General features: G+C 43.0%; 3 protein-coding genes across 3 annotated transcripts; 1 reads left to right on the forward strand and 2 right to left on the reverse strand. All coding sequences in view use genetic code 11, as the record gives it.

Annotated features, from left to right (window-relative positions):
* Positions 1 to 127: 127 nt before the first annotated feature.
* EGR_02303 (hypothetical protein) lies at positions 128 to 586 on the forward strand (the record flags this gene model as incomplete). Its single annotated transcript, XM_024491552.1, has 1 exon — positions 128 to 586. The coding sequence occupies one exon, from the start codon at positions 128 to 130 to the stop codon at positions 584 to 586; it is 459 nt and encodes a 152-aa protein (XP_024354058.1).
* A 6911-nt stretch (positions 587 to 7497) lies between these two features.
* EGR_02304 (DnaJ subfamily B member) lies at positions 7498 to 8373 on the reverse strand (the record flags this gene model as incomplete). The annotated part of the gene is made up of 1 exon (XM_024491553.1): positions 7498 to 8373. The coding sequence occupies one exon, from the start codon at positions 8371 to 8373 to the stop codon at positions 7498 to 7500; it is 876 nt and encodes a 291-aa protein (XP_024354059.1).
* Positions 8374 to 9919: 1546 nt separating this feature from the next.
* On the reverse strand, positions 9920 to 14819 carry EGR_02305 (GPI ethanolamine phosphate transferase 2; the record flags this gene model as incomplete). Its single annotated transcript, XM_024491554.1, has 10 exons — positions 9920 to 10309; positions 10393 to 10774; positions 11911 to 12123; positions 12284 to 12594; positions 12675 to 12743; positions 12815 to 13038; positions 13341 to 13593; positions 14035 to 14178; positions 14372 to 14554; positions 14613 to 14819. 10 exons carry the CDS (start codon positions 14817 to 14819, stop codon positions 9920 to 9922), a joined length of 2376 nt encoding a protein of 791 aa, XP_024354060.1.
* Positions 14820 to 18732: the final 3913 nt, after the last annotated feature.

The raw sequence follows: 18732 nt of genomic DNA on the forward strand, positions 1-18732 counted from the left end.
AATAGTCTAGTCTGCAATCCTGCTTCCAGCTCCACTTTTGCAATACGTTTTGGTTATAGAAACAAGAGAACTAGCCCCTGCTATCTCCATGCCCACCCCAATCTTGCAACCAAACTGCCCACTCCACATGGCACTGTGCAGCGCCAAACGTCGTCACCTGGAGAAGGATTGTTACATCAGGCAAATGTGGAGGGTGGAAATGCAGCAGTGTCTCTCTCCCCTCTCACCACATCCCATATCACACCCACATAAAGTGCAAATCGTCCCACAGGCAAGTTTTGCGGTGTCAGGTACGGACTGTTGTGTTGGTGTGTGGTGTCTCCTCATGTTGCTAAGAGTCGGACTTCCCTCCCACCAGATCACCAGTGCTGCCTACCAAACACTTCCAACGATGAAGCCTTTCTTGCACACCTTGAGTTGCACAGCATTGAGTCGAGTGGATGGATCGCAGCCGCAGTTGTTTACCAGTCAGTGCCAGCGAGTGCACAATTCACAGCCATCAGTTACATCTGCAGTCGACCACGCACACAGCCACACACAGTTGCAGTCTCCCGGAGGTGGAGTGGCGGCTGCCTTGGAGGTGTGAGGTGGGGTGAATTGTGGCAGGGCAGGTCAAGGCAGGGCAACGTGGGGCAGGGTGGGACAGTGGAGTGTGAGGTAGGATGGTGAGTGGGTCGTCGGGATATAGACAGTGATGTTTGTTCGCCCAATGAAGGCTGGAGTACACAAGCCATTCCTAACCTCGAATCAGTCAGTAAATCAGCGAGCGAACAATGCGAGATGAACGGCGCGTCTTCACAACTTATGTGGCGGAGGTGAAATGCACATTGATAGTCCGCAAGGCTTGTTATTGTCTGTTAACGTATGACATGCAGGACCAGTTCACTTAGAGTTCTCCATAACTTCAGCCTCCCCGTTTGTGTAGGTGTAATCCAACAGCCGCATCACTTGCATGATGCAAGAGTCCACCTTCTCGACGCCTCAATCTCACATCACCTCAACCAACTGGAATATGTCATTCCCTGCCTTTCTGAACGTCACACATCTACTTGTGAGTGATTTGTCACTCAAATCCAATCGTCCGAGCCATTTCCAGGTGCCAATTTGTTCTACAATTGCGTTTTCTCCAAGTGCCGTCCACCAACTCTTTTGTGTAATGCTGCTTCGGCATTGAAAACGAGTTAAACTCGGTTTATGAAGCGGACAGGTTTGAATCAAATCTATCCTGTTTAAGCGATAGTTTGTGAGATGAGGGTTCCGAACGGGAGGAAAGTGGTAAGGAGCAGGATAAATTGTAGTGGGAACAAAGCAAATCTACCCCGTACATTGAAATTGAGCAGGCGTATGTGGATTGCGCATCCCTAAAATATACAAGAAGTTGCTGAATCCGGCTCTACCCAAAACCGCGCTTTTCACCTGTGCCGTATACCTCATAAGTGTGTGCCTTGGTTACAAATCGGATTTTACCCCAAACACTTAATATCTTAATATTTTATGTAGAGATAATTCCAATTTGCCATTTGAGAAGATGCAGTACGCGAAAAATCTTTTTCCAAGAATTAGTTAGCAATATCATTAATTCACTCTCTTTACTGGGCTATTAAAGCAAATTCTTTTGATTTCATTCAAATAGGGTAGAATACAATCCAGAGGATTAAACACAATATATAAAGTTAAGTATCAACGTCTAAAATTCGGTTTCAGGCTAGAGATTATGGTATCATTTTTCAGGATCATTCAGTGCCTTTTAAGTAAGTTTGGCAGATGTGATTGGTGCTTGAGTTAGTACGGCTCATGTTTTTTTCACCTTCGAGCTTCTTTAGTGATGCCTATGCCAGTCTAAAACAAGAACTTCAATTGTGTCATCGTTTTTTCTTGTCCTCTAATTCAGTACTGTTCTGCCTGCAAAATGTATTTTCTCTGGTTACCTAGGTTTCCGTACAACAATCCACCTGTGATAAGGTGTTCAGAGGCCCACATCAAATTTTTGTGCTGGCTAGGGAAATGCTCGAGTTTAACGCCGTGAGGTGATTGCGAAACCCCGTGAAGTAATGCATGTCCAGAAGGATGTGGTAGGGAGTACAAGAAATTTACAGCTCAAATAAGCGCACTGGGAGCTTTGGCTTGTCAAAGTCCCACACTTCCAATGACTGAGCGCGGAGCTTTCAACATGGCCACCCAACATCGTGAGGAATTAACCTTCCACAGTTTCAGCATGCATAATTTCAGTTAAGCTTTACTCGTTTTTTTGTAATTGACATGGATTGATTTCCAAAACACCGTAAAATTTCCCACAGAGGTCATCATAATTTTATTCTTCACGAATTGCAATGTGAATCAAGAATTATTTGTAAGCGTATAATAGTACAGAATTCATACTAAAAACGGAGCAAATTTAATGTTGCAAAAAAGCCTTCTGTGACTGGGTCTCAGCAATTACATTTAATTTTCATAATTCCAAATAGTTTGGACTCCTTTAACTTCTGCTTAAGGGCCATAATGTAATTGCCAACAGTCGTCACTACCACTACTACGTTTTTAAAAAAAATTTAAGGATGTATCTTGAAAAAAATCCTTATGTACTTTCATAATGAAGCATTGTCAGCTCACATTGTCGCACTGAATTGTGAACTTTTAAGTCGGGTGGTCCCAAATCTGGGTGATGACGTATGCTGTCTTAGCAAAACTTGAAAAACCCAGGCAAAGTGTTCTTTACCAATTATTTTTTGTACTTTTATAAATGATGGGATGTTGTGACTTTAGGTGAGGCGTGAAGAGACAAGTACAAAAGGGGAGCCGTGAGATGCATTGTCAGCAGCCCTCAGTTGGGAAAAGTAACGGAAAACTTTAAAGCCTCTACCATCATGCATTCTAAAATTTGACCATTTTTAATGACCCAATGCTTCTCAATTAGCCTAGTGGAAGTGAACTGCTGCTTAGCTAGTCATTTTGCTGATGCTGTTGTTAGTAAATCGCACTTTGTCCATTCTCATTTCTCAAATGACGGTCCACCGTGAGTTCATGCCTCAAGCATTGGTATTAGTGAGTGAATCATATTGACATTTTGCACAGGACCTTTCCAGCCCCTTTTGACCCACAAACCTCAGGCTTTCTTTTAATCACACACACACACCGAGTACGCACACAGTCATTAGCACACCATTAAAGACCGGAGCTTTTCAGTGTGGTAGTTTGGCCTGCGTTTCGCTTAACAGTTAGCGGTGACCTTTTGAGAATTTGACCCTCCGAAAGTTTTTGAAATGCGGCTCTGTCTCAACCGACTCACTGCCATCATCTACGTCCGCTATGACTCAACACCAAAGCACTTAGTGACGTCGCCAAGGTTTCATCGAAGACGCATGCGCGAGACGCACAATACTCTTGCTTAAACCTATGCAACATTAACGAGGATAATTCAAGTACTTACTTAGGGAAACTCTCAACTTTCTTTTCCAAATGTGTATTTTTTGTAAAAAGAATATCTTTGCCAGAGTTGTAATAGCACAACTCCGGGGGTCTCCTTGTATCGCCCTGGATTCCACAGCATAAATTTCGTCCGCTATGCCTCTACAAAAACCGCAACTCGGGGTTAGGCTAAACGACACCTAATTATGAGTACTTGTGCATGGAAAGAATAATATGCAAAAAGGGAACAATTGTTTTATGTAGGTAGCAAATATGGCGTCCGCTCAGCTCAAGTGGGCAGAGGTTGTGCGCATGCGGTCCTCATCATGCGAGTTCCCTGCGAGAACGAATCCAAAAGCTCCCGTTTTGGCGCCTGACCCGAACGCACCTGCTGCGTTCCACGTACACACCTTCAGCAGTATCATGCATGTCCGTTGTAAGGAAAGGATGTAAAAACACGGATGTTTATGACATATGACCGGAAAGTGCGCAGAAACGTTTTTTTTAAAAAAATGTGGTTGATTCATTCGGCTATCTCCATCAGAGGGCGTTTTTTGCCTTGGCGATGGTGTTACTGAAAATAGGATTTTATTTACTGCCATTGTTCAAAGATGGAATTTTTTGTACAATAATAAAATGTGGTAGTCAGCATAAGGAACTTGGAGATTTGCCAAATTTTGCATGAAATATGCTGAAGTAATATCCCATTTTTGGTAGCAAGATAAAGGAGAAATACTATCCACCTACCTACTGTAAAAAAATAACCGTTACCACGACATTATTGTTTTCTGTAATGGTATAAAGTACTGAAGATACATTGCACTGGACTTATCAGACCCATTTGGTACATCAAATAATGTTGTACCATTTCACCAAAAATCCTAATCATTTATGGTTGTGTGAGATAAAACTAACAATTCCTTCAATTTTTTAAATACTTCTGTTTAACTTCAGTGTAAGTTCTTCACAGGTTTCAAACGTACACGCGGGTGTGGACCATCATCGCAGTTAACCTTCGTCTCGTACAAAGAATGTACGATGCTCTTTGTTTGGCAAATTTCGCAAGCTAGTAGCGGGTTCTTGGTCTTCCACACGCTAAAAATTCACAGCAAATAAAAAAACCTCCCATAAATCACACCTCTAACCTGGCGCACAGTAACAAGCTCCACAATTGGATCAATGAAGAGGCATTTCACCTACAAAAAGTGTTGCTTTGAGTTAAAAGACCGCTGGATCTTTTTCAATCACACAAAGAATTTCTGAAATAAGCAAAACACGGCACAGCTTTGCAAGGCACTTCCGTATCCTGAACGCTTGATCTAGTAAAGGAATTCCCGGCAGGCTAGCCGTAGACTTTCCCACTTGTATTAAAAGTGCTGCGGTAGAGAGTAGACAATTTGGTACATTCAAAAAAAAACTTTTTGTTTTTTGAGCTCATTAGTTAAAATTACAAAGTAGGGTATGCGAATGCGTAAGAGTGAACTTTTCTGCACAAACATGCGACATGACTGCATCCTTTTGTTTTGGGTCACGCCCACAAAGCACTAGTTGAAATATTTCTGACACATGCGAAAGACAAAGTGCGTAAAGGTTGGCGCCTGTAAAGTCCACCTGGAACACCTTTTGCACTACTTACCTCCGCAGTCTTCCACTGTCAATGCTGCTGGGTGGGTGAAGGCTGACGACGTCATAATTTAAGAGCTAGTGTAAAACTAACTTGTGTGGCAACGGCGTTCGTTTAACCGGTTTCCTTTCGGCTTTCCGCTAGTTACAGGGAGCTCTGACCACTCCACCCACGTTTTTAGCTCCCAACCCTTCTGTGCACGCATAACAAAGCTGCCTCCAAACTTGTTTGCCTCATGAGACCTACTAGCAGCAACTCGAGCACTAGCAATGAAGTGAATGTAATTAGTACCAATAAAAAACTCTGAATGGCTTTGAAGTAACTATCGAATTAATAAGCAGTTATTAATGAGTTTTCCAAAAATACTTCCATTGCATATTTGATGCACCTCGGCGATTCGAGCGCAAAAGCATCCAAACTGATGGAATTTAAATTCAGACACAAGAACAAGGTTAGCTTGAACAATTCCGAATTGTGCAGGCTTAATTTATTACCTTTCATAATGCAATTCTACCGCTGCTAGTTCTGATGCTCACATGCCTGACATTTCACGCAATGCCATTAAGGGAGCGTGCAACGCCATTCCCCTTGACTGCTGCCAGTGACTGCACGGGTGGAAAAATACTTACGCTACCTCTTTAATTCCTAAGAGGACGATTTTTGTGGAACCAATCAGGCAAAAGGCACCTTTCTGACGCATCAAGTGCTAGCCACACGGGTAGGCACAAGTCGAAGGCTGCCTTAAACAGCTTAAATGGTTCACGGTGCTGTGCCCACTCGTAGTAACAAAAGTGTCGGTGCAGGCGGTCCGCTTTGTGCACACTCTCGTGACAGAGTATCCGAAGACTTTAAGACTTACTCTGCCCTTTTACTCCTTATTTTGGTGGAGATAGTACGCCTAAGGCTACGTTTTCGCACGGTATGCCTTAGATGAAGGCAAGAAACCTTTAACCATCATTATTAACTAGAGAATCATCCGCTGGTAAAACACTCTTGCAACATACGGGGCACCATGCTAGCAAAGAGAGAACTATAACCCTTAATAATGACCGTGCACTAGTCTGATATTCAGATGTTGGACACTAAAATTCCTCTGATAGCCCCGTAAACAGGAATTTCAACCCAGCCTTCATTATTGGTGACGCACAGGCGGCACATCAAAATGCACCATACACTTGAGGCTTGAAGGTGCCTCTAATGGTCTATCGACGATTAGTCGCTCTCATTGCACCCAGCAAATTCACTTATTTTCTGCAGGGCTTAGGTTGATTCTTTCTGAAATTCGTTTTCATAATTCATTCAATAATGCAAAGCATGGGAGAAAAGGCAGTCTCAGCGAATCGAACGGAACTGCCGCCCTTTTGTCTGCCACATTCCTCTCACAATTTGTGCAAACACAAGGGTGAGGCCACCTGCTTTTTCTGAAAGGATGTACGATGGGATGTGGGTGGCTTTCGAAGTCCTTGTATCCTATTCGAATTTTTTTCGTAGAGAACCATTAAAAGACTACCGCATTCAGGCATAGGGAGTACTTACGAAGTGTCAATTACCTGCGCTGTAAATGCAGGACTACATTTGGGAGAATCAAATTAAACCACTAACCGTCAACACACAAGTAGTGGATGCCTACCAGTCGGTGGTTCTGAACAAGCGACCAATTAGAGTGAAATCGCCTTGGGAACTCACTACCCTCTCCACTGTACGCTTCACGTTTTGAAGGTCTCCTGGTTGGAACTGCGTATAACTCGCGTTGCTAGGAGAGCAGGCAAAAGATGTTTGGTATCTTGTTGTTGAAATGGCGTTCTGAGGTATCAAGTAAGATGCAGAAATTCTCTGGATGCCATAAATGGAATAGCATAAATCTGAGTGCAATATTGATGACCAGCACAGTGTTCAACGGTGATTTAAACTTCCCCCGCCCTTTCCACCGTCTCAGGGAGACCTTTCTTAATGAATAACGGGAGATTTCATCATGGATACTGCAAATGTACTAAATGTCATTCAAAGCAACCATGACTGCTCCGCTAGGAAAAATTAAGACCTTTGAATTTCCCAAAAAAACACAACATCAAAGGCAATAAGTTTGCCTTCAGATAAGCGACGACCCAACCTCAAGTCAAAACCTTCCAAATCCTAATTTTTAATTCACAGTGGAAATCGTCAAAGTGGGCCTTCGGGTAGTCAAAAAAAAATTATGCAAACTCACTTCGAAATCAATCACTCCAATTAATCAATTTATTACAATATAATCAGTGAGAGTGAGTCTTAGCATTGGGTGCAGACATGAAATAAATCGCAGTGCTTGCAGTGGAAAAAAGAGAAAGACAGTAGAGAGTAAATTTAAAAACGGAACAGAAAATGAAAATATTTATAGATGAGGGAAAAAGTTCGACGGAGAGTGTAGCAGGTCTCTGAGATCGTCAGCATGAGAAAAACCTCAACATAAAAAAATAAAAGGCATCAACGCGTCACGCGCTCATTATGGCCACCCGTTGTCCATTCACTGTCTTTGATTTGACAACTCCGTCCTCCTCCACTGTGACCGTCTCTACACCGTCCTGAATGACACGACGTGTGGTAACGCATTTTCCATCAAGGAATTTCGTGGAGGTCGACCGAAAAGTGCCCTTGACGGGTGCAGCACTACTGCCACCACCGAAAGTCAATTTCGATCCACCCTGGTGAACGGTTGCGGTGACGTTGGGGGAAGAGGAGAAGAAAGTAAAGCTCTGAGAAAGGCCATCTTTAGGCGAGATCGTGCTCCCAGAGGTGGACATAAAGAAAACATGAGGCCCCTTCCGGTCAGGCAGATGTGTTTTCGATCGGCGCACGGGGTGGGAGTAACGCGTGGTTGAGTTTGCCCCCATACGACCCGACTCTGTCCGACGAACATTGGCCGTATTAGTGGCAAATGGCTCCATGAAGCTATTCATCATGTTAACGTGTTCAGAGAAAAATTCGCGGAATATCTCCTCGGGGTCCCGAAAAACAAAGTTAAAGAAGTCATCGCCGTCGAAGAAGGAGAAGGCAGAGCGACGCGCAGAAGAACGTGTGGCAGAGCGAGGTCTCGTTTCAGGACGAGAGGAAGTGCCACGTAGACCAGCCAGTCCATACTTGTCGTAGATACGACGCTTTTCTGCGTCGGAGAGTATCTCGTAGGCCGCGCTTATCTCTTTGAAACGCTTCTCTGCCTCTTCCTTATTCGTCTCGCAGTTTTTGTCGGGATGCCACTTGAGCGCAAGACGACGATAAGCCTTCCTGATGTCAGTCTCGCTTGCCCTACGATCTATTCCCAAAATTTCATACAGACAGGTGGTGCTGCTACCATTATTCACAGGAGGCATCTCTGCACTTGGAGAACTGAAAATTTAAGGAGCTCATAAAATAGTTTGTCGAAAATATTATAGAGAAATTCACATACCGAACGAGGGAAAATTAAGTATTGCCTATTATTTAACTGGTCACAGTATAAGCACCATGGGAAAACCACATAAGAATTGCATGGAATGAGCAAAGTCGGCTTTTTGTAATGATGCATATGATCGCTGGTCTATTTGCTCAAAACATGCGAAAAAAAATATCATGGGTTATCCAAGTCTACATTCCCAACCAGAAGTTTTTAGCTGAGCTCTCACTTAAGCCAGAGCAGAAAAGAATATACACTAACAAGGGCGATTTATAAGAGAAACAAAATTGTAACCTTATAACATTCAGGAGAACCCAGATTTCCCACGAGTCCTCTGAACATATGGTTATAAAAGAATCAAAGATAACAAGTGCAAATGTGCTACAATCCTTAAAAAGCAGGGTATGTACCAAGAGACATACGGTAAATTTCAAATGAGACAAACCGAAAATCGGGACCACTAAATAAGCGAAATTTTTGAGCTAATTGGTCCAATAGATCGTCGTCAGTGCCCTGTCTCCAAGACAAAATCACCCAATCAGAATTTCAAAGTCCTACCTTGAAAAAGACTATTGACCTTCAATTTGTAGCAAATTTAATTGCGATTTTGGTTGACTTTAGGCCAATAAAAGCAAAAATACTACCAGTTTTATCCATCAAACTTTATTGATAAGTTAATGCGGTTGATGTAACTAATTTTTTATGATTTAAGGAATTCAATATACAACTAAAATTCAACAATAATCTGCATGTTTAATAACTAACAATGAAGCATTTTCAAAACTCTATGCCTTCTATTCGAAAATAAAATGTTCTAACATTAGTAATTTATCTTAGTTTAGAGCCCAGGTAGTGGATGAAGAGATCAACCCTGTACCTAGATCATGAAACACGGCTGCTCTCTTGTCAATTTGCAGCGTAAAGCATCCATCCCACCTCCCTTAGGCCTCCGGTTTCAAAACATTCGATCAACGAGAACGGCTTACGAAGAATACAACGTAATGCTTGAATCAGCTGTTTGCCACATAAAAGTTGCGGCCACTTGACTTTAGAGCGCTCGCAGTTAGCTACTTCCAAACTGATCAAGTTACCTACTTTAACTCACTACCTGCAACTTATATTCAGACCATAATATTATGTTCTTGTCTTGAGAGTTTGAGGAAAGATCAGGACTGGATGTCCACGACAGCTCTCACGATGAGTGCTGGATGTAGCCTGCCATACCGTATCCGCGGCTCCTATCTACGTCAATTTCTTGGCATCCCATCCCACCGTCCCAATTGATCACCCCATATCATGTTTTAAGAGCTTTTGTCACGAAATCTTCTCCAGAAATGTCCTGCTCAATAAGTATTCTACACAAATCAAACATTCTTAAGATCGCTGTTGCTGGCTAAAAGTGTCAACCCCAATTTACTTTAAAATAGAGCAAACAGTGAAAGACCGTAAAGATGTTACATTTCCTACAACTTGGAAAAAGATGCTCAAAAAGCAAGCATAAGTATGTAGACTGGAATGGAAACACAGCAGTAGGCAGCCATGAAGAATAGCTTGGGAGCGAACACCGACCAAATGAATAAATGTGAATGAAAGAAGAGGCACACGACAGCAGAGACGGTGGTGGCTAAAGTTAAAAATCCCAGGGAAAAAGTGACAACACTGTTTCTCACATGCGATCTCCGCGTCTCGCTTCCCAGCACTCGCTTATTGATACCATAGTTGAGTATATATCTAAAGTAGAGGGAGAGCTGCCAAAACAGCGGCCCTGCGTATGTATAAAACAAAACCATTATTGTCGACAGGATGTGTGAATGGCCTGAGAGTCCAACGTATCCCGCTGCCATATCAACTGTGGAAAACTTGTTGGAATTACCCTAATAAAAAAGAAGAAACATGAACCACCAAGCAGCAAAAAAAAGAGGATTAATCGAAGTCAGCAGTAATGTCGCCTTCTTACTTGTTGAAAGAAAGTGGCCCATCCCTCCATCCAATAGAGCATAACGATAAAGTATATCAGTTTGGAGCGGGCTTGTGGGGAAGAGGAGCCCAGGGCGGCAAATTCGGTGTGAAAGACTCGAGCTAATAGAATCTCCTTGATCATGACGCCAGTCCAGAGGAGGACGCTGGTGGTGCGACCCAGGAGGCACGCAAGTAGAGCAAGGGTATGAACGGGACTAGGCAATTCCCATCCCTCGCACGACGTGGTGCTAAGGAGGGGCGACGATGTCCTGAGATCATTCGACCAGGCGACGAGACGGAAGGAGAACCACAGACAGACGGCCAAATCGGCAGCTAACGCTAAGAAGGCAAGGCGAGCTGGTAGCAGCAAGGAGGTCCATCTAAAGGCAAAGAACAGGCAGAAAATTTCAACGCCATAAACGAACGAATTAAGCTAACATATCAACGCAGATTAGAAGTCAACCTTTTTAACACGATTGGCGAAATTTGCTTCAAGCGTACCTTTGCACTCCAATATGATCACAAATGAGCGGAAAGGTTTCGAGTATTTCATCCCCTCGTTGAAAGTGGTTTCTGTGAAACTTTTCCTCGATACCTCAAAAATGCTTTGATATCGGTTAAATGAAGCGGAATCGGTATTAATATCATATAAAAGTAGTCTGCATGTCCCATTCTGTACCGCCATCCGGCCCACCATCATCTCATGAACGGAGTTTTGCCCATATAATTTTGATAACGTTATACTGCTATCAAAGAAGCAATTTTTACAAACTTATTACGTCCAACCAACTGAACCGCCAGCAAAGTTTTACTTATACCGTTCATAGCATACATTTTGGGGTCTACATGGGTCCTGCGAGATACTCAGAGAAAACTGTTACGAGCACGATATTTGTCTACAGTCACATCATACAACTTTTATTTTGTAAAGCTTACACCACTTTCAGTCACTGCAGGTCACAAGGTAATATCATAAAAACATCCAAAAGGCATGACTCTATGATATGCGAAGACTGGAGAGAAAGGTCAAGGTGATAAGAAAGTGATGGGGCGTATAGCATGAACTTTAGGGGGGATGAGATCAGACAATGCCTTTCATTAAGCTGTTCGATGTGCATTTTGACCATATCACGCCTTATACATAGTACTTTATGGTCTACGTCTAGTGGATGGACTTTTAGATCAATAGTGTAATAAAACTAAACATGTAGCTATACGCAGTCTGTTGACTTGATAATAACAATAGGCAGCCTTGATCACATGGTGTCTTTTGGCATTACTGTGAAATATAAGTTGACTTACAAAAGCGTCTCCAAGACGTGTTTCCGAGGGTTTGAAAAATGTCAACTGGAGTACTTTAGTGGAAAAAGAGGTTAAAAGTGAGCAAAGCGAAGATTTTGACGATAAATATTAAGTAGCGCGTTTTAACTTTCCTATGTGCATTTCGACTGTAGTGTGCTTCGATATAGGCCTCCTAAATCGTAACATGAGTAAATAGGGGCAAGTCCAAACTTACGAGGAAGAGGAAAGGTGCATTCGGTTCGGTTCTGCAGCGTGGACTGCAATGCGATAGACCAGCTGGGTAAGAGCGACCACAATGAGACTCAGCATGGTGCGCAAATGAAGCCTGGAGAATCGCCCCGTGAACAAAGCAAGGAGTCCACGTGTGAGCAGGATCCCAGTCCAGGCCAACGACTGCGCCATCCATAGGAACAACGAGTGCTCCTCTCTGCAACGACAAGAGCAAAAGCCACACACACACACATCATTTTCAGCTAAAACTATGCGGCATTTAAATTAAGCTGCACACTACTACGCGTCCTTAAGTCATTTCAAAGAGATACTTTAAAAAGACTGCATACTTTCCAAAAAAAGGAGCAAGTGCTTACAACCAGTCGGTAAGATCCGGCAAGTGAAGCCACTTATCTCCAGTCTGATTGAGCAATTTCAATAGAAAACGGTCGAGGCAGAGAACAAATGTGACGCAGATGATACTGCTGCAACTGCTGCCACCATCACGGACCGAGAGAGCCAACACGAGGAGGAGGGCGAAGCAGTTGGTGGTGGCAAGAAAGTACCAGGTCTGGTGCTCCTCTTCTATCAAACTGCTCGCCGTAAGGGAGAACAAGTGGAGCAGGAGAGCAAGGAGGGAATTGACCGCCAATAAGGTGTATGCCAGAGCTCGCTGTCGGTGGCTCGGCTTATTTAAAATGCATCAGATAAAACACAAATGAAATTCGCAACTTGTGATGCAAAGAACTTTGTCTAAGAGTTAAGTACCTTTAGAGAAGAGTGTTCCTCCCAATTCAAAATATCTCGGATGCCGGGTACCAAAAAAGATAAGGAGATCTAATGGGAAGAAGTACAAAGATAAAAAGCAGTTGTGGATGTGAAGATAGGGGTTAGGTATTCTAGCTTACGGCTGCCATCACAAGGCAGATGAAGCCCACCAAACCACCGGCGATCTTGTTGTTTGTGTGGAGAAGGGTCCTTCGTTGGAAAGCAGTGAGTAAGTTAACGACTTGTGCTGTTACCTTTTCCATTTCGGTAGCCATCCGATCGCATGCTGGATGTGGTGGCACCGTAGCTGAGCACAATCGCACCAAGGACGAGATTTCCGAATGCAACTGATCCAGCTTCACGACTAAAGGGAACAAATTCCACCAATGAATGTGGTACGTTCACTACTAAATAATTGTTTAGCGATTATTTATTAGAACATCGACTTAACTCCTTAAACTGACGCATATCCTGCACGAGATAAATTAGTAAAATAAGTGATAAAATAATGAAATAATCATCACTCTCCTTACGGCATTTTAGTGCCACAATAATATGAACCGTCAGAACATATTATATGAGCAAATTTATTCAGTTAGAAAACCAAGGAGGCCACTCTAAAGATGGCCCAATCAAAGACAAGAGAAAAAGCAAGGAGTGACACACCATCACTGCTCGTCAAAAATTCGTGGTCGCAGGCGGCGTCAGTGCATTTGGTGAGCTTGCGTAGATGTTCAAGCAATTCGAGAAGGATGGCATAGCGATGGAAGGGTTGCGGCCAAAATGTCTGCAGGACCCGAAGAGGTGGCACTCCTATGCTGCCAGCCGGAATACCCACGCCGGTCAACAGCCCCATCATCGTAGCCAGGTCCGTCTGGTCGGACTTGGCCTCGAAGACTTCCCCATCAATCGTGCACATCTGCGGAAAAGATGAACCAACTCTCTGGACTTAGCTGCCTTACCAGTGGTGCTTATCATCAAGATATCTCCCCCTTATCAACAACACATGTTAGATGGAGTCTAGAGCCACAGCGTTCACTTTTTTTTATAATTGTAGAAAGCGAATAACAATGACTTAATTATAGAGTTGAGCTCATAAATACCTATGAAAGTGGTCACGACTGTCTAATATGTGGTTTAAGAATAAAAGTGGATCTGCGAAAAGAATTGTTTGCATTATTCTCTAACATTCAAATTGCTGATTCAACAACTACATTTGTAATTCGTGACCTGCTGGAAGACCGAGCAACCGAAAAAAAAATTAGTTAAGAATGAAGAAATGTCAGAGGGGTTAATATCTTCTTCGAAATATGAAAATTCAATAGGTCGGAAGAATAAATCCTTAGAAAGTGCAGCTTACCGAAGTCTTTTGATTCTTAAATTTGGGGCTGATGAGGATCATGCTGGTAGTCAGTTCTGGGAAGGAGCTACCTCCGTGACTACCCTGGTCGCTCATTCCATGATCACCGGTTAGAACAAGCAGCCAGTCGTTCGTGCTTGAATTCTAGGTCCAAATTACAAACTATGCTCACATAACCATATCAGTAGAATGAAGTCGTCTTGAGAGGAAATTCTACATAACAATCATGACCACTATAGTGCTGCCGATTAATTAACTAGCTTTGTACAACTCTTAGAGACCCTAATTTGTTTGAGAACTGTTTTGAATAAATAACATGAAAATCACTTTGCAGTACCAAAACAGATACGATTTTTCCAAGAACTATATCCATTTCTCGTATTTTCGTTGGCATAGCGTCACCGTGTGGGCCTTGGACATGACCAATGTGATCAAGTCCGAGATAGTGCAAAATCAGTAGATCCCAATCATGGAGAGCTGCTAAACGGCCATCGAGGTGTCGTGTGACATTATCGTCCACCTAAAATTGCGATGAATGGAAAGTGATTAAGTTACGATGAACACCAAGACCTAAATACCTCAAAGAAGTCTGTGACGTAGAAGGAGGTAGTTCCATCCGAACGCTTAAATGCGCCAGGAAAAAGCCTCAGCCATGTATCATCACCATACAGTTCCAGGCGTCGATTATTTGCTGCCATGAGTTGAACCCATGAGGGCTGCTCTACACTAGAGTCTTCCAAATTGTACAGAATATCGATAAATCCAGGGATGTTCCCAGTTGCCATGGCCTGTATCGAGAAATCAGTTAGGGAAATGAAAAGCGTCAAACCTTAATTCGTGGGCTTGTAACACTAGGGGAGGTCAAATATGCGGTGAAACACTGGCCCGCACCTTCTTCAATGATGGCGTATAAGTTCGGCCAATTTTTGGAATAATTTTTGGAGGAGATCATATTTGACCGCAACGCATCTACCACCATGAGGATGATGTTCGAAACTCTCGAAACTTTTGGAACAACTACAGCTAACGAGGAATTTGCCGACTGAAAATTGCATCTTACGGTCAATTTCACGAACAAGACCAGTTGGGTGAGAAAAAAGGCCCATCAGACAAAAATACAGAGCAACGGCAAAAACTCCAGAGCGCAAGAGGGCAAGCAATGGGAAGTTTGCCATTTCAGCGTTCTAGATAAATGCAGCAAAGATATTCTAGTTAGGGGAAAAAGCAGAAAGCTAGACAAAATCCACATTACCAAAATGCAAATAAAAACAGTTCTAGGTCAAAATCTGAGACTAACTCATGCCCTGTGATGCTAAAATTATAAAATATGCACAAAACCATCGGCAATCTCAGCACCTGACAAACTTTTACAGCAAAACACACGAAAGTGAAAGTAAACCATAAGTAAAAGTCCCGTTATTTACAATCAAATCGAAAAGTATCATCACAAGACTTATGAAAAGCTGAAAAATGCCCTAGGTCCCACATTAACCCCCCCCCCTTTTAGGTGACAAGACCAGCCATTTACGAAAGACGCGCCGCCGCCGAACAGCTGAACAGCTTCATTAGAATTTTAACCCCTTCAGAGTCGCGTTAACAAAGAGGGCTTCTTGTGCATTTGTTTCACTCTCTGCGCAAAAATGGTGGCACAACAAATTTCGACGTCCTAACGCAAAATTAAATCCTGAAATAATGCCTTATTGTGGTCAGCTTGATACAAGGAAACATGGCATGTTACAGACTATTCACGAATATTTCATAAGCAGTATAATGATGGCATGTTTACAATCACTTGCATTACCTCTGAATAGGCATTTTATTTTTTATCCTAGGGCAGTTGTTTTAACTGCTGCTTTTAATAACTAACACCACTTAAGCGAATTCTGCTTTTTTCATTTGTCCTATTATTTTATGGTATTAATTTTAAAATATTTGCTAAGAAAAAATTTAATGGTTGAGTTATCTTTATACCAACATACATTGAATTGCTACTGTCTCATTCCTACGTAGAGCTGCATTGGGTGGTCTGCGTAGTTAAAGTTGCGTCGTTGTGGTATAGGTTTCATCATATGCACTTTAATAACTGATTGTGGTTTTAACACTTGCGAATAAGTTTCCTTAGTGTAAACGTATTTATTTACCAGTAGAAATACCACTGGCAAATAGGTTGTGGAGCTGTAAATTTATCATTCCTTTGACTCAAAAGAGTCCTCAAATAAGAGGAGAAAAAGATCGTGTAGAACCAAGAAAAGTGGCCTTGTGACCAGCGGCTAGTGCAGCACTTGCAGGTCGTCCCGCATACCTGCAGAAGAGGGAAAAAGAGGAATAAAGTCAAAAGAAGAGATGAAAGTGGCTGTGAGACCGTGCAAAATGCACACATAAGGGAGAATCAAACAATATTAAAAACCACCATTGACCTCCTAAGGTTGGCAGCAGCTCATGGTTAATGCTAAGGTCACTTTATACCGAGCCGACTAGGTTACTACGTGATAGAATGAGGAACTTCAAATACAATCTACTGCTTAAGGCAACGTCCTCTTGACCACCCAACCACGCAGGCTGTCACACAGTTCATGTCCCACCGTGTGCTCTCGCGCTCTGTACATACTTCGCACGAGACATCGGTTCTATGCTTTTCACCGCTCTGATGTCCCGTGCAGAAGGTAAAGCATGACGTTTTACGTAACGAGTGATGTGGTCGACAACGTATTTCGCTTCTCCTTGGCTTAGTTGGGAGCAAGTCCAATTCCAACAGGACAATGCTGACGTCGAAATCAGCATCGCTATATATCTCATACAATTTACAAGAAACTAGTTCAGTTTAAGCTGTAAATCTGTCTGTAGAAAGCCAACTGGAGGAATGCATCATTCAAATCAAATCGAGGTGACCGTAGTGGCGTTCTCTCTACATCCGCCCTCAACCTCACCATCAACGGTCTAAACGAAAGATGACACTTGCTCCAAATGAATGCGCAATAGTTGCCGAATTATTTGAGGAAGAAGGGACTTCAGCGACGCCACCTCATGCTCAAACTTCGCCTCTAGAATTGGAATCCAATATACCCTTAGTAATTGTACACAGTATTACCGTGAGTCTCATGGGTGCATTTATGCCTAACTGACGTCGTTTTCCAGCATCCAATAAGCTAAGCCTTTCAAGGGCATTCGAAGTAACTAATTACTAGACATTATTCTGATTCGTCGCTTGTTTGTTTAACTCTCCGTTTTCGTAAAGGGCCAACTTGGGTCTTCGCCGCTGTACCTTCGTCGGGTGGGCTGACCTCCAGGCCATACCGATGGCCCAAATCCCTTCTGTACGTCGGCAATACATATCACATCCCCACTGAGCATCATATCTTCTTTCGTCTTCGGCGAATTCTCCCAGTGCTGCAATGGTGGCAGTGGGAAGTGAACATCACCTTAGAGGATACTTATCCTACTTTCCACCGCTGGCCGATGTGTCTTAGTGGGGTGAAAGAAACACATATGCTGTGGGTGGGAGAATTGGTGACAGAACATAATAGTTGATGGACTGGAGATGATGTCTACCTTTGGCAACTGATCCAATTCCGTGTTTCCCTAAACAGCTGCCTACCATCTCCGTATGAATATGCTGAGTAAACACGCAACGCCTCCTTCACTTCTCTACTAACTGGATAGAACCCACATTGGTATGGCTGAGCAACACTAAAGTGGGAACAATTTGGCAAAGCGAAACGAAGTTTTAAACCTGCGTTGTTACCTGACTCTACTCTTTGGCCAGCGTTCCTACAACTAGCCAAAACATACCTCCGTCCCCGCATCCTTTTCGCATTCAGGACGAAAACCCAGATATGGTGCAAGTGCCAGGATAATGAGTGACGGTGCGGTCAAGTGTCTCCCCAGTTGCGCCAAAATTCGATGACCGACACGGATGGCTCGTGGGTGTTTCCTTACAGCAGCGATTACGTTGTGATAGCTGACGATCAGGGGCAGCTCTGGAGACGATGCTCAAAAGAGGAGAGGGGATCCGTAGTGTGTTGGCTGCTTGCTTAACTCGCACTTACAGTAAAGCAGCCACTTTGGTGCTCCATTATTGTAGCTTCGATGGGTGGGCTGACCTCTGGACTATGTCAGTAGCCCCAGCCCTGCTCTACGTCTAACATTTCCATTCAACACGAGTAGTATGTCTTCTTTCCCCTCCATGGAACTTTTACTACGCTACATTAAACAGTATAACTCTCATTCTATCGAAGGCCGTCCTCGTTTCTGTACCAAAACGGAGAATCATTAACGGCATTAACAATTGGGAGATATAGTAACGGGACAGTGTTTGGGTTATTTTTGCCTCCTAATCGTTGGTAATCACCTACAGGTCTTAAATGCAATATGCAAGATTCACCTGATATGATATTTAGCTGCAGGAATATCCGGAATTGAGCAAAAGACTGTGGCAGAAAAACTCACCTGCATGCCGGTGCTTTTGGTGTGGGAGGGCATCACGGTACACATATTAACCCAAGTAATTCTAGATTAGGCTTATGCTTGCTAGTATGAAACGCACCTTTCTGAACTCGCTTTTATGAGCATGTGAACATGTTGACGAACACCTATGACATTTGATGAACATGTGACTATTCGGTTTTACTGAATTTTAGTGCATTGTAACCCACACCCGAAATTCACATTGAGGCAAATTACTTAGACTGCAGAACCATT

Source organism: Echinococcus granulosus (genome assembly GCF_000524195.1).
Source record: "Echinococcus granulosus chromosome Unknown EG_S00010, whole genome shotgun sequence".
NCBI lineage: Eukaryota > Metazoa > Platyhelminthes > Cestoda > Cyclophyllidea > Taeniidae > Echinococcus > Echinococcus granulosus.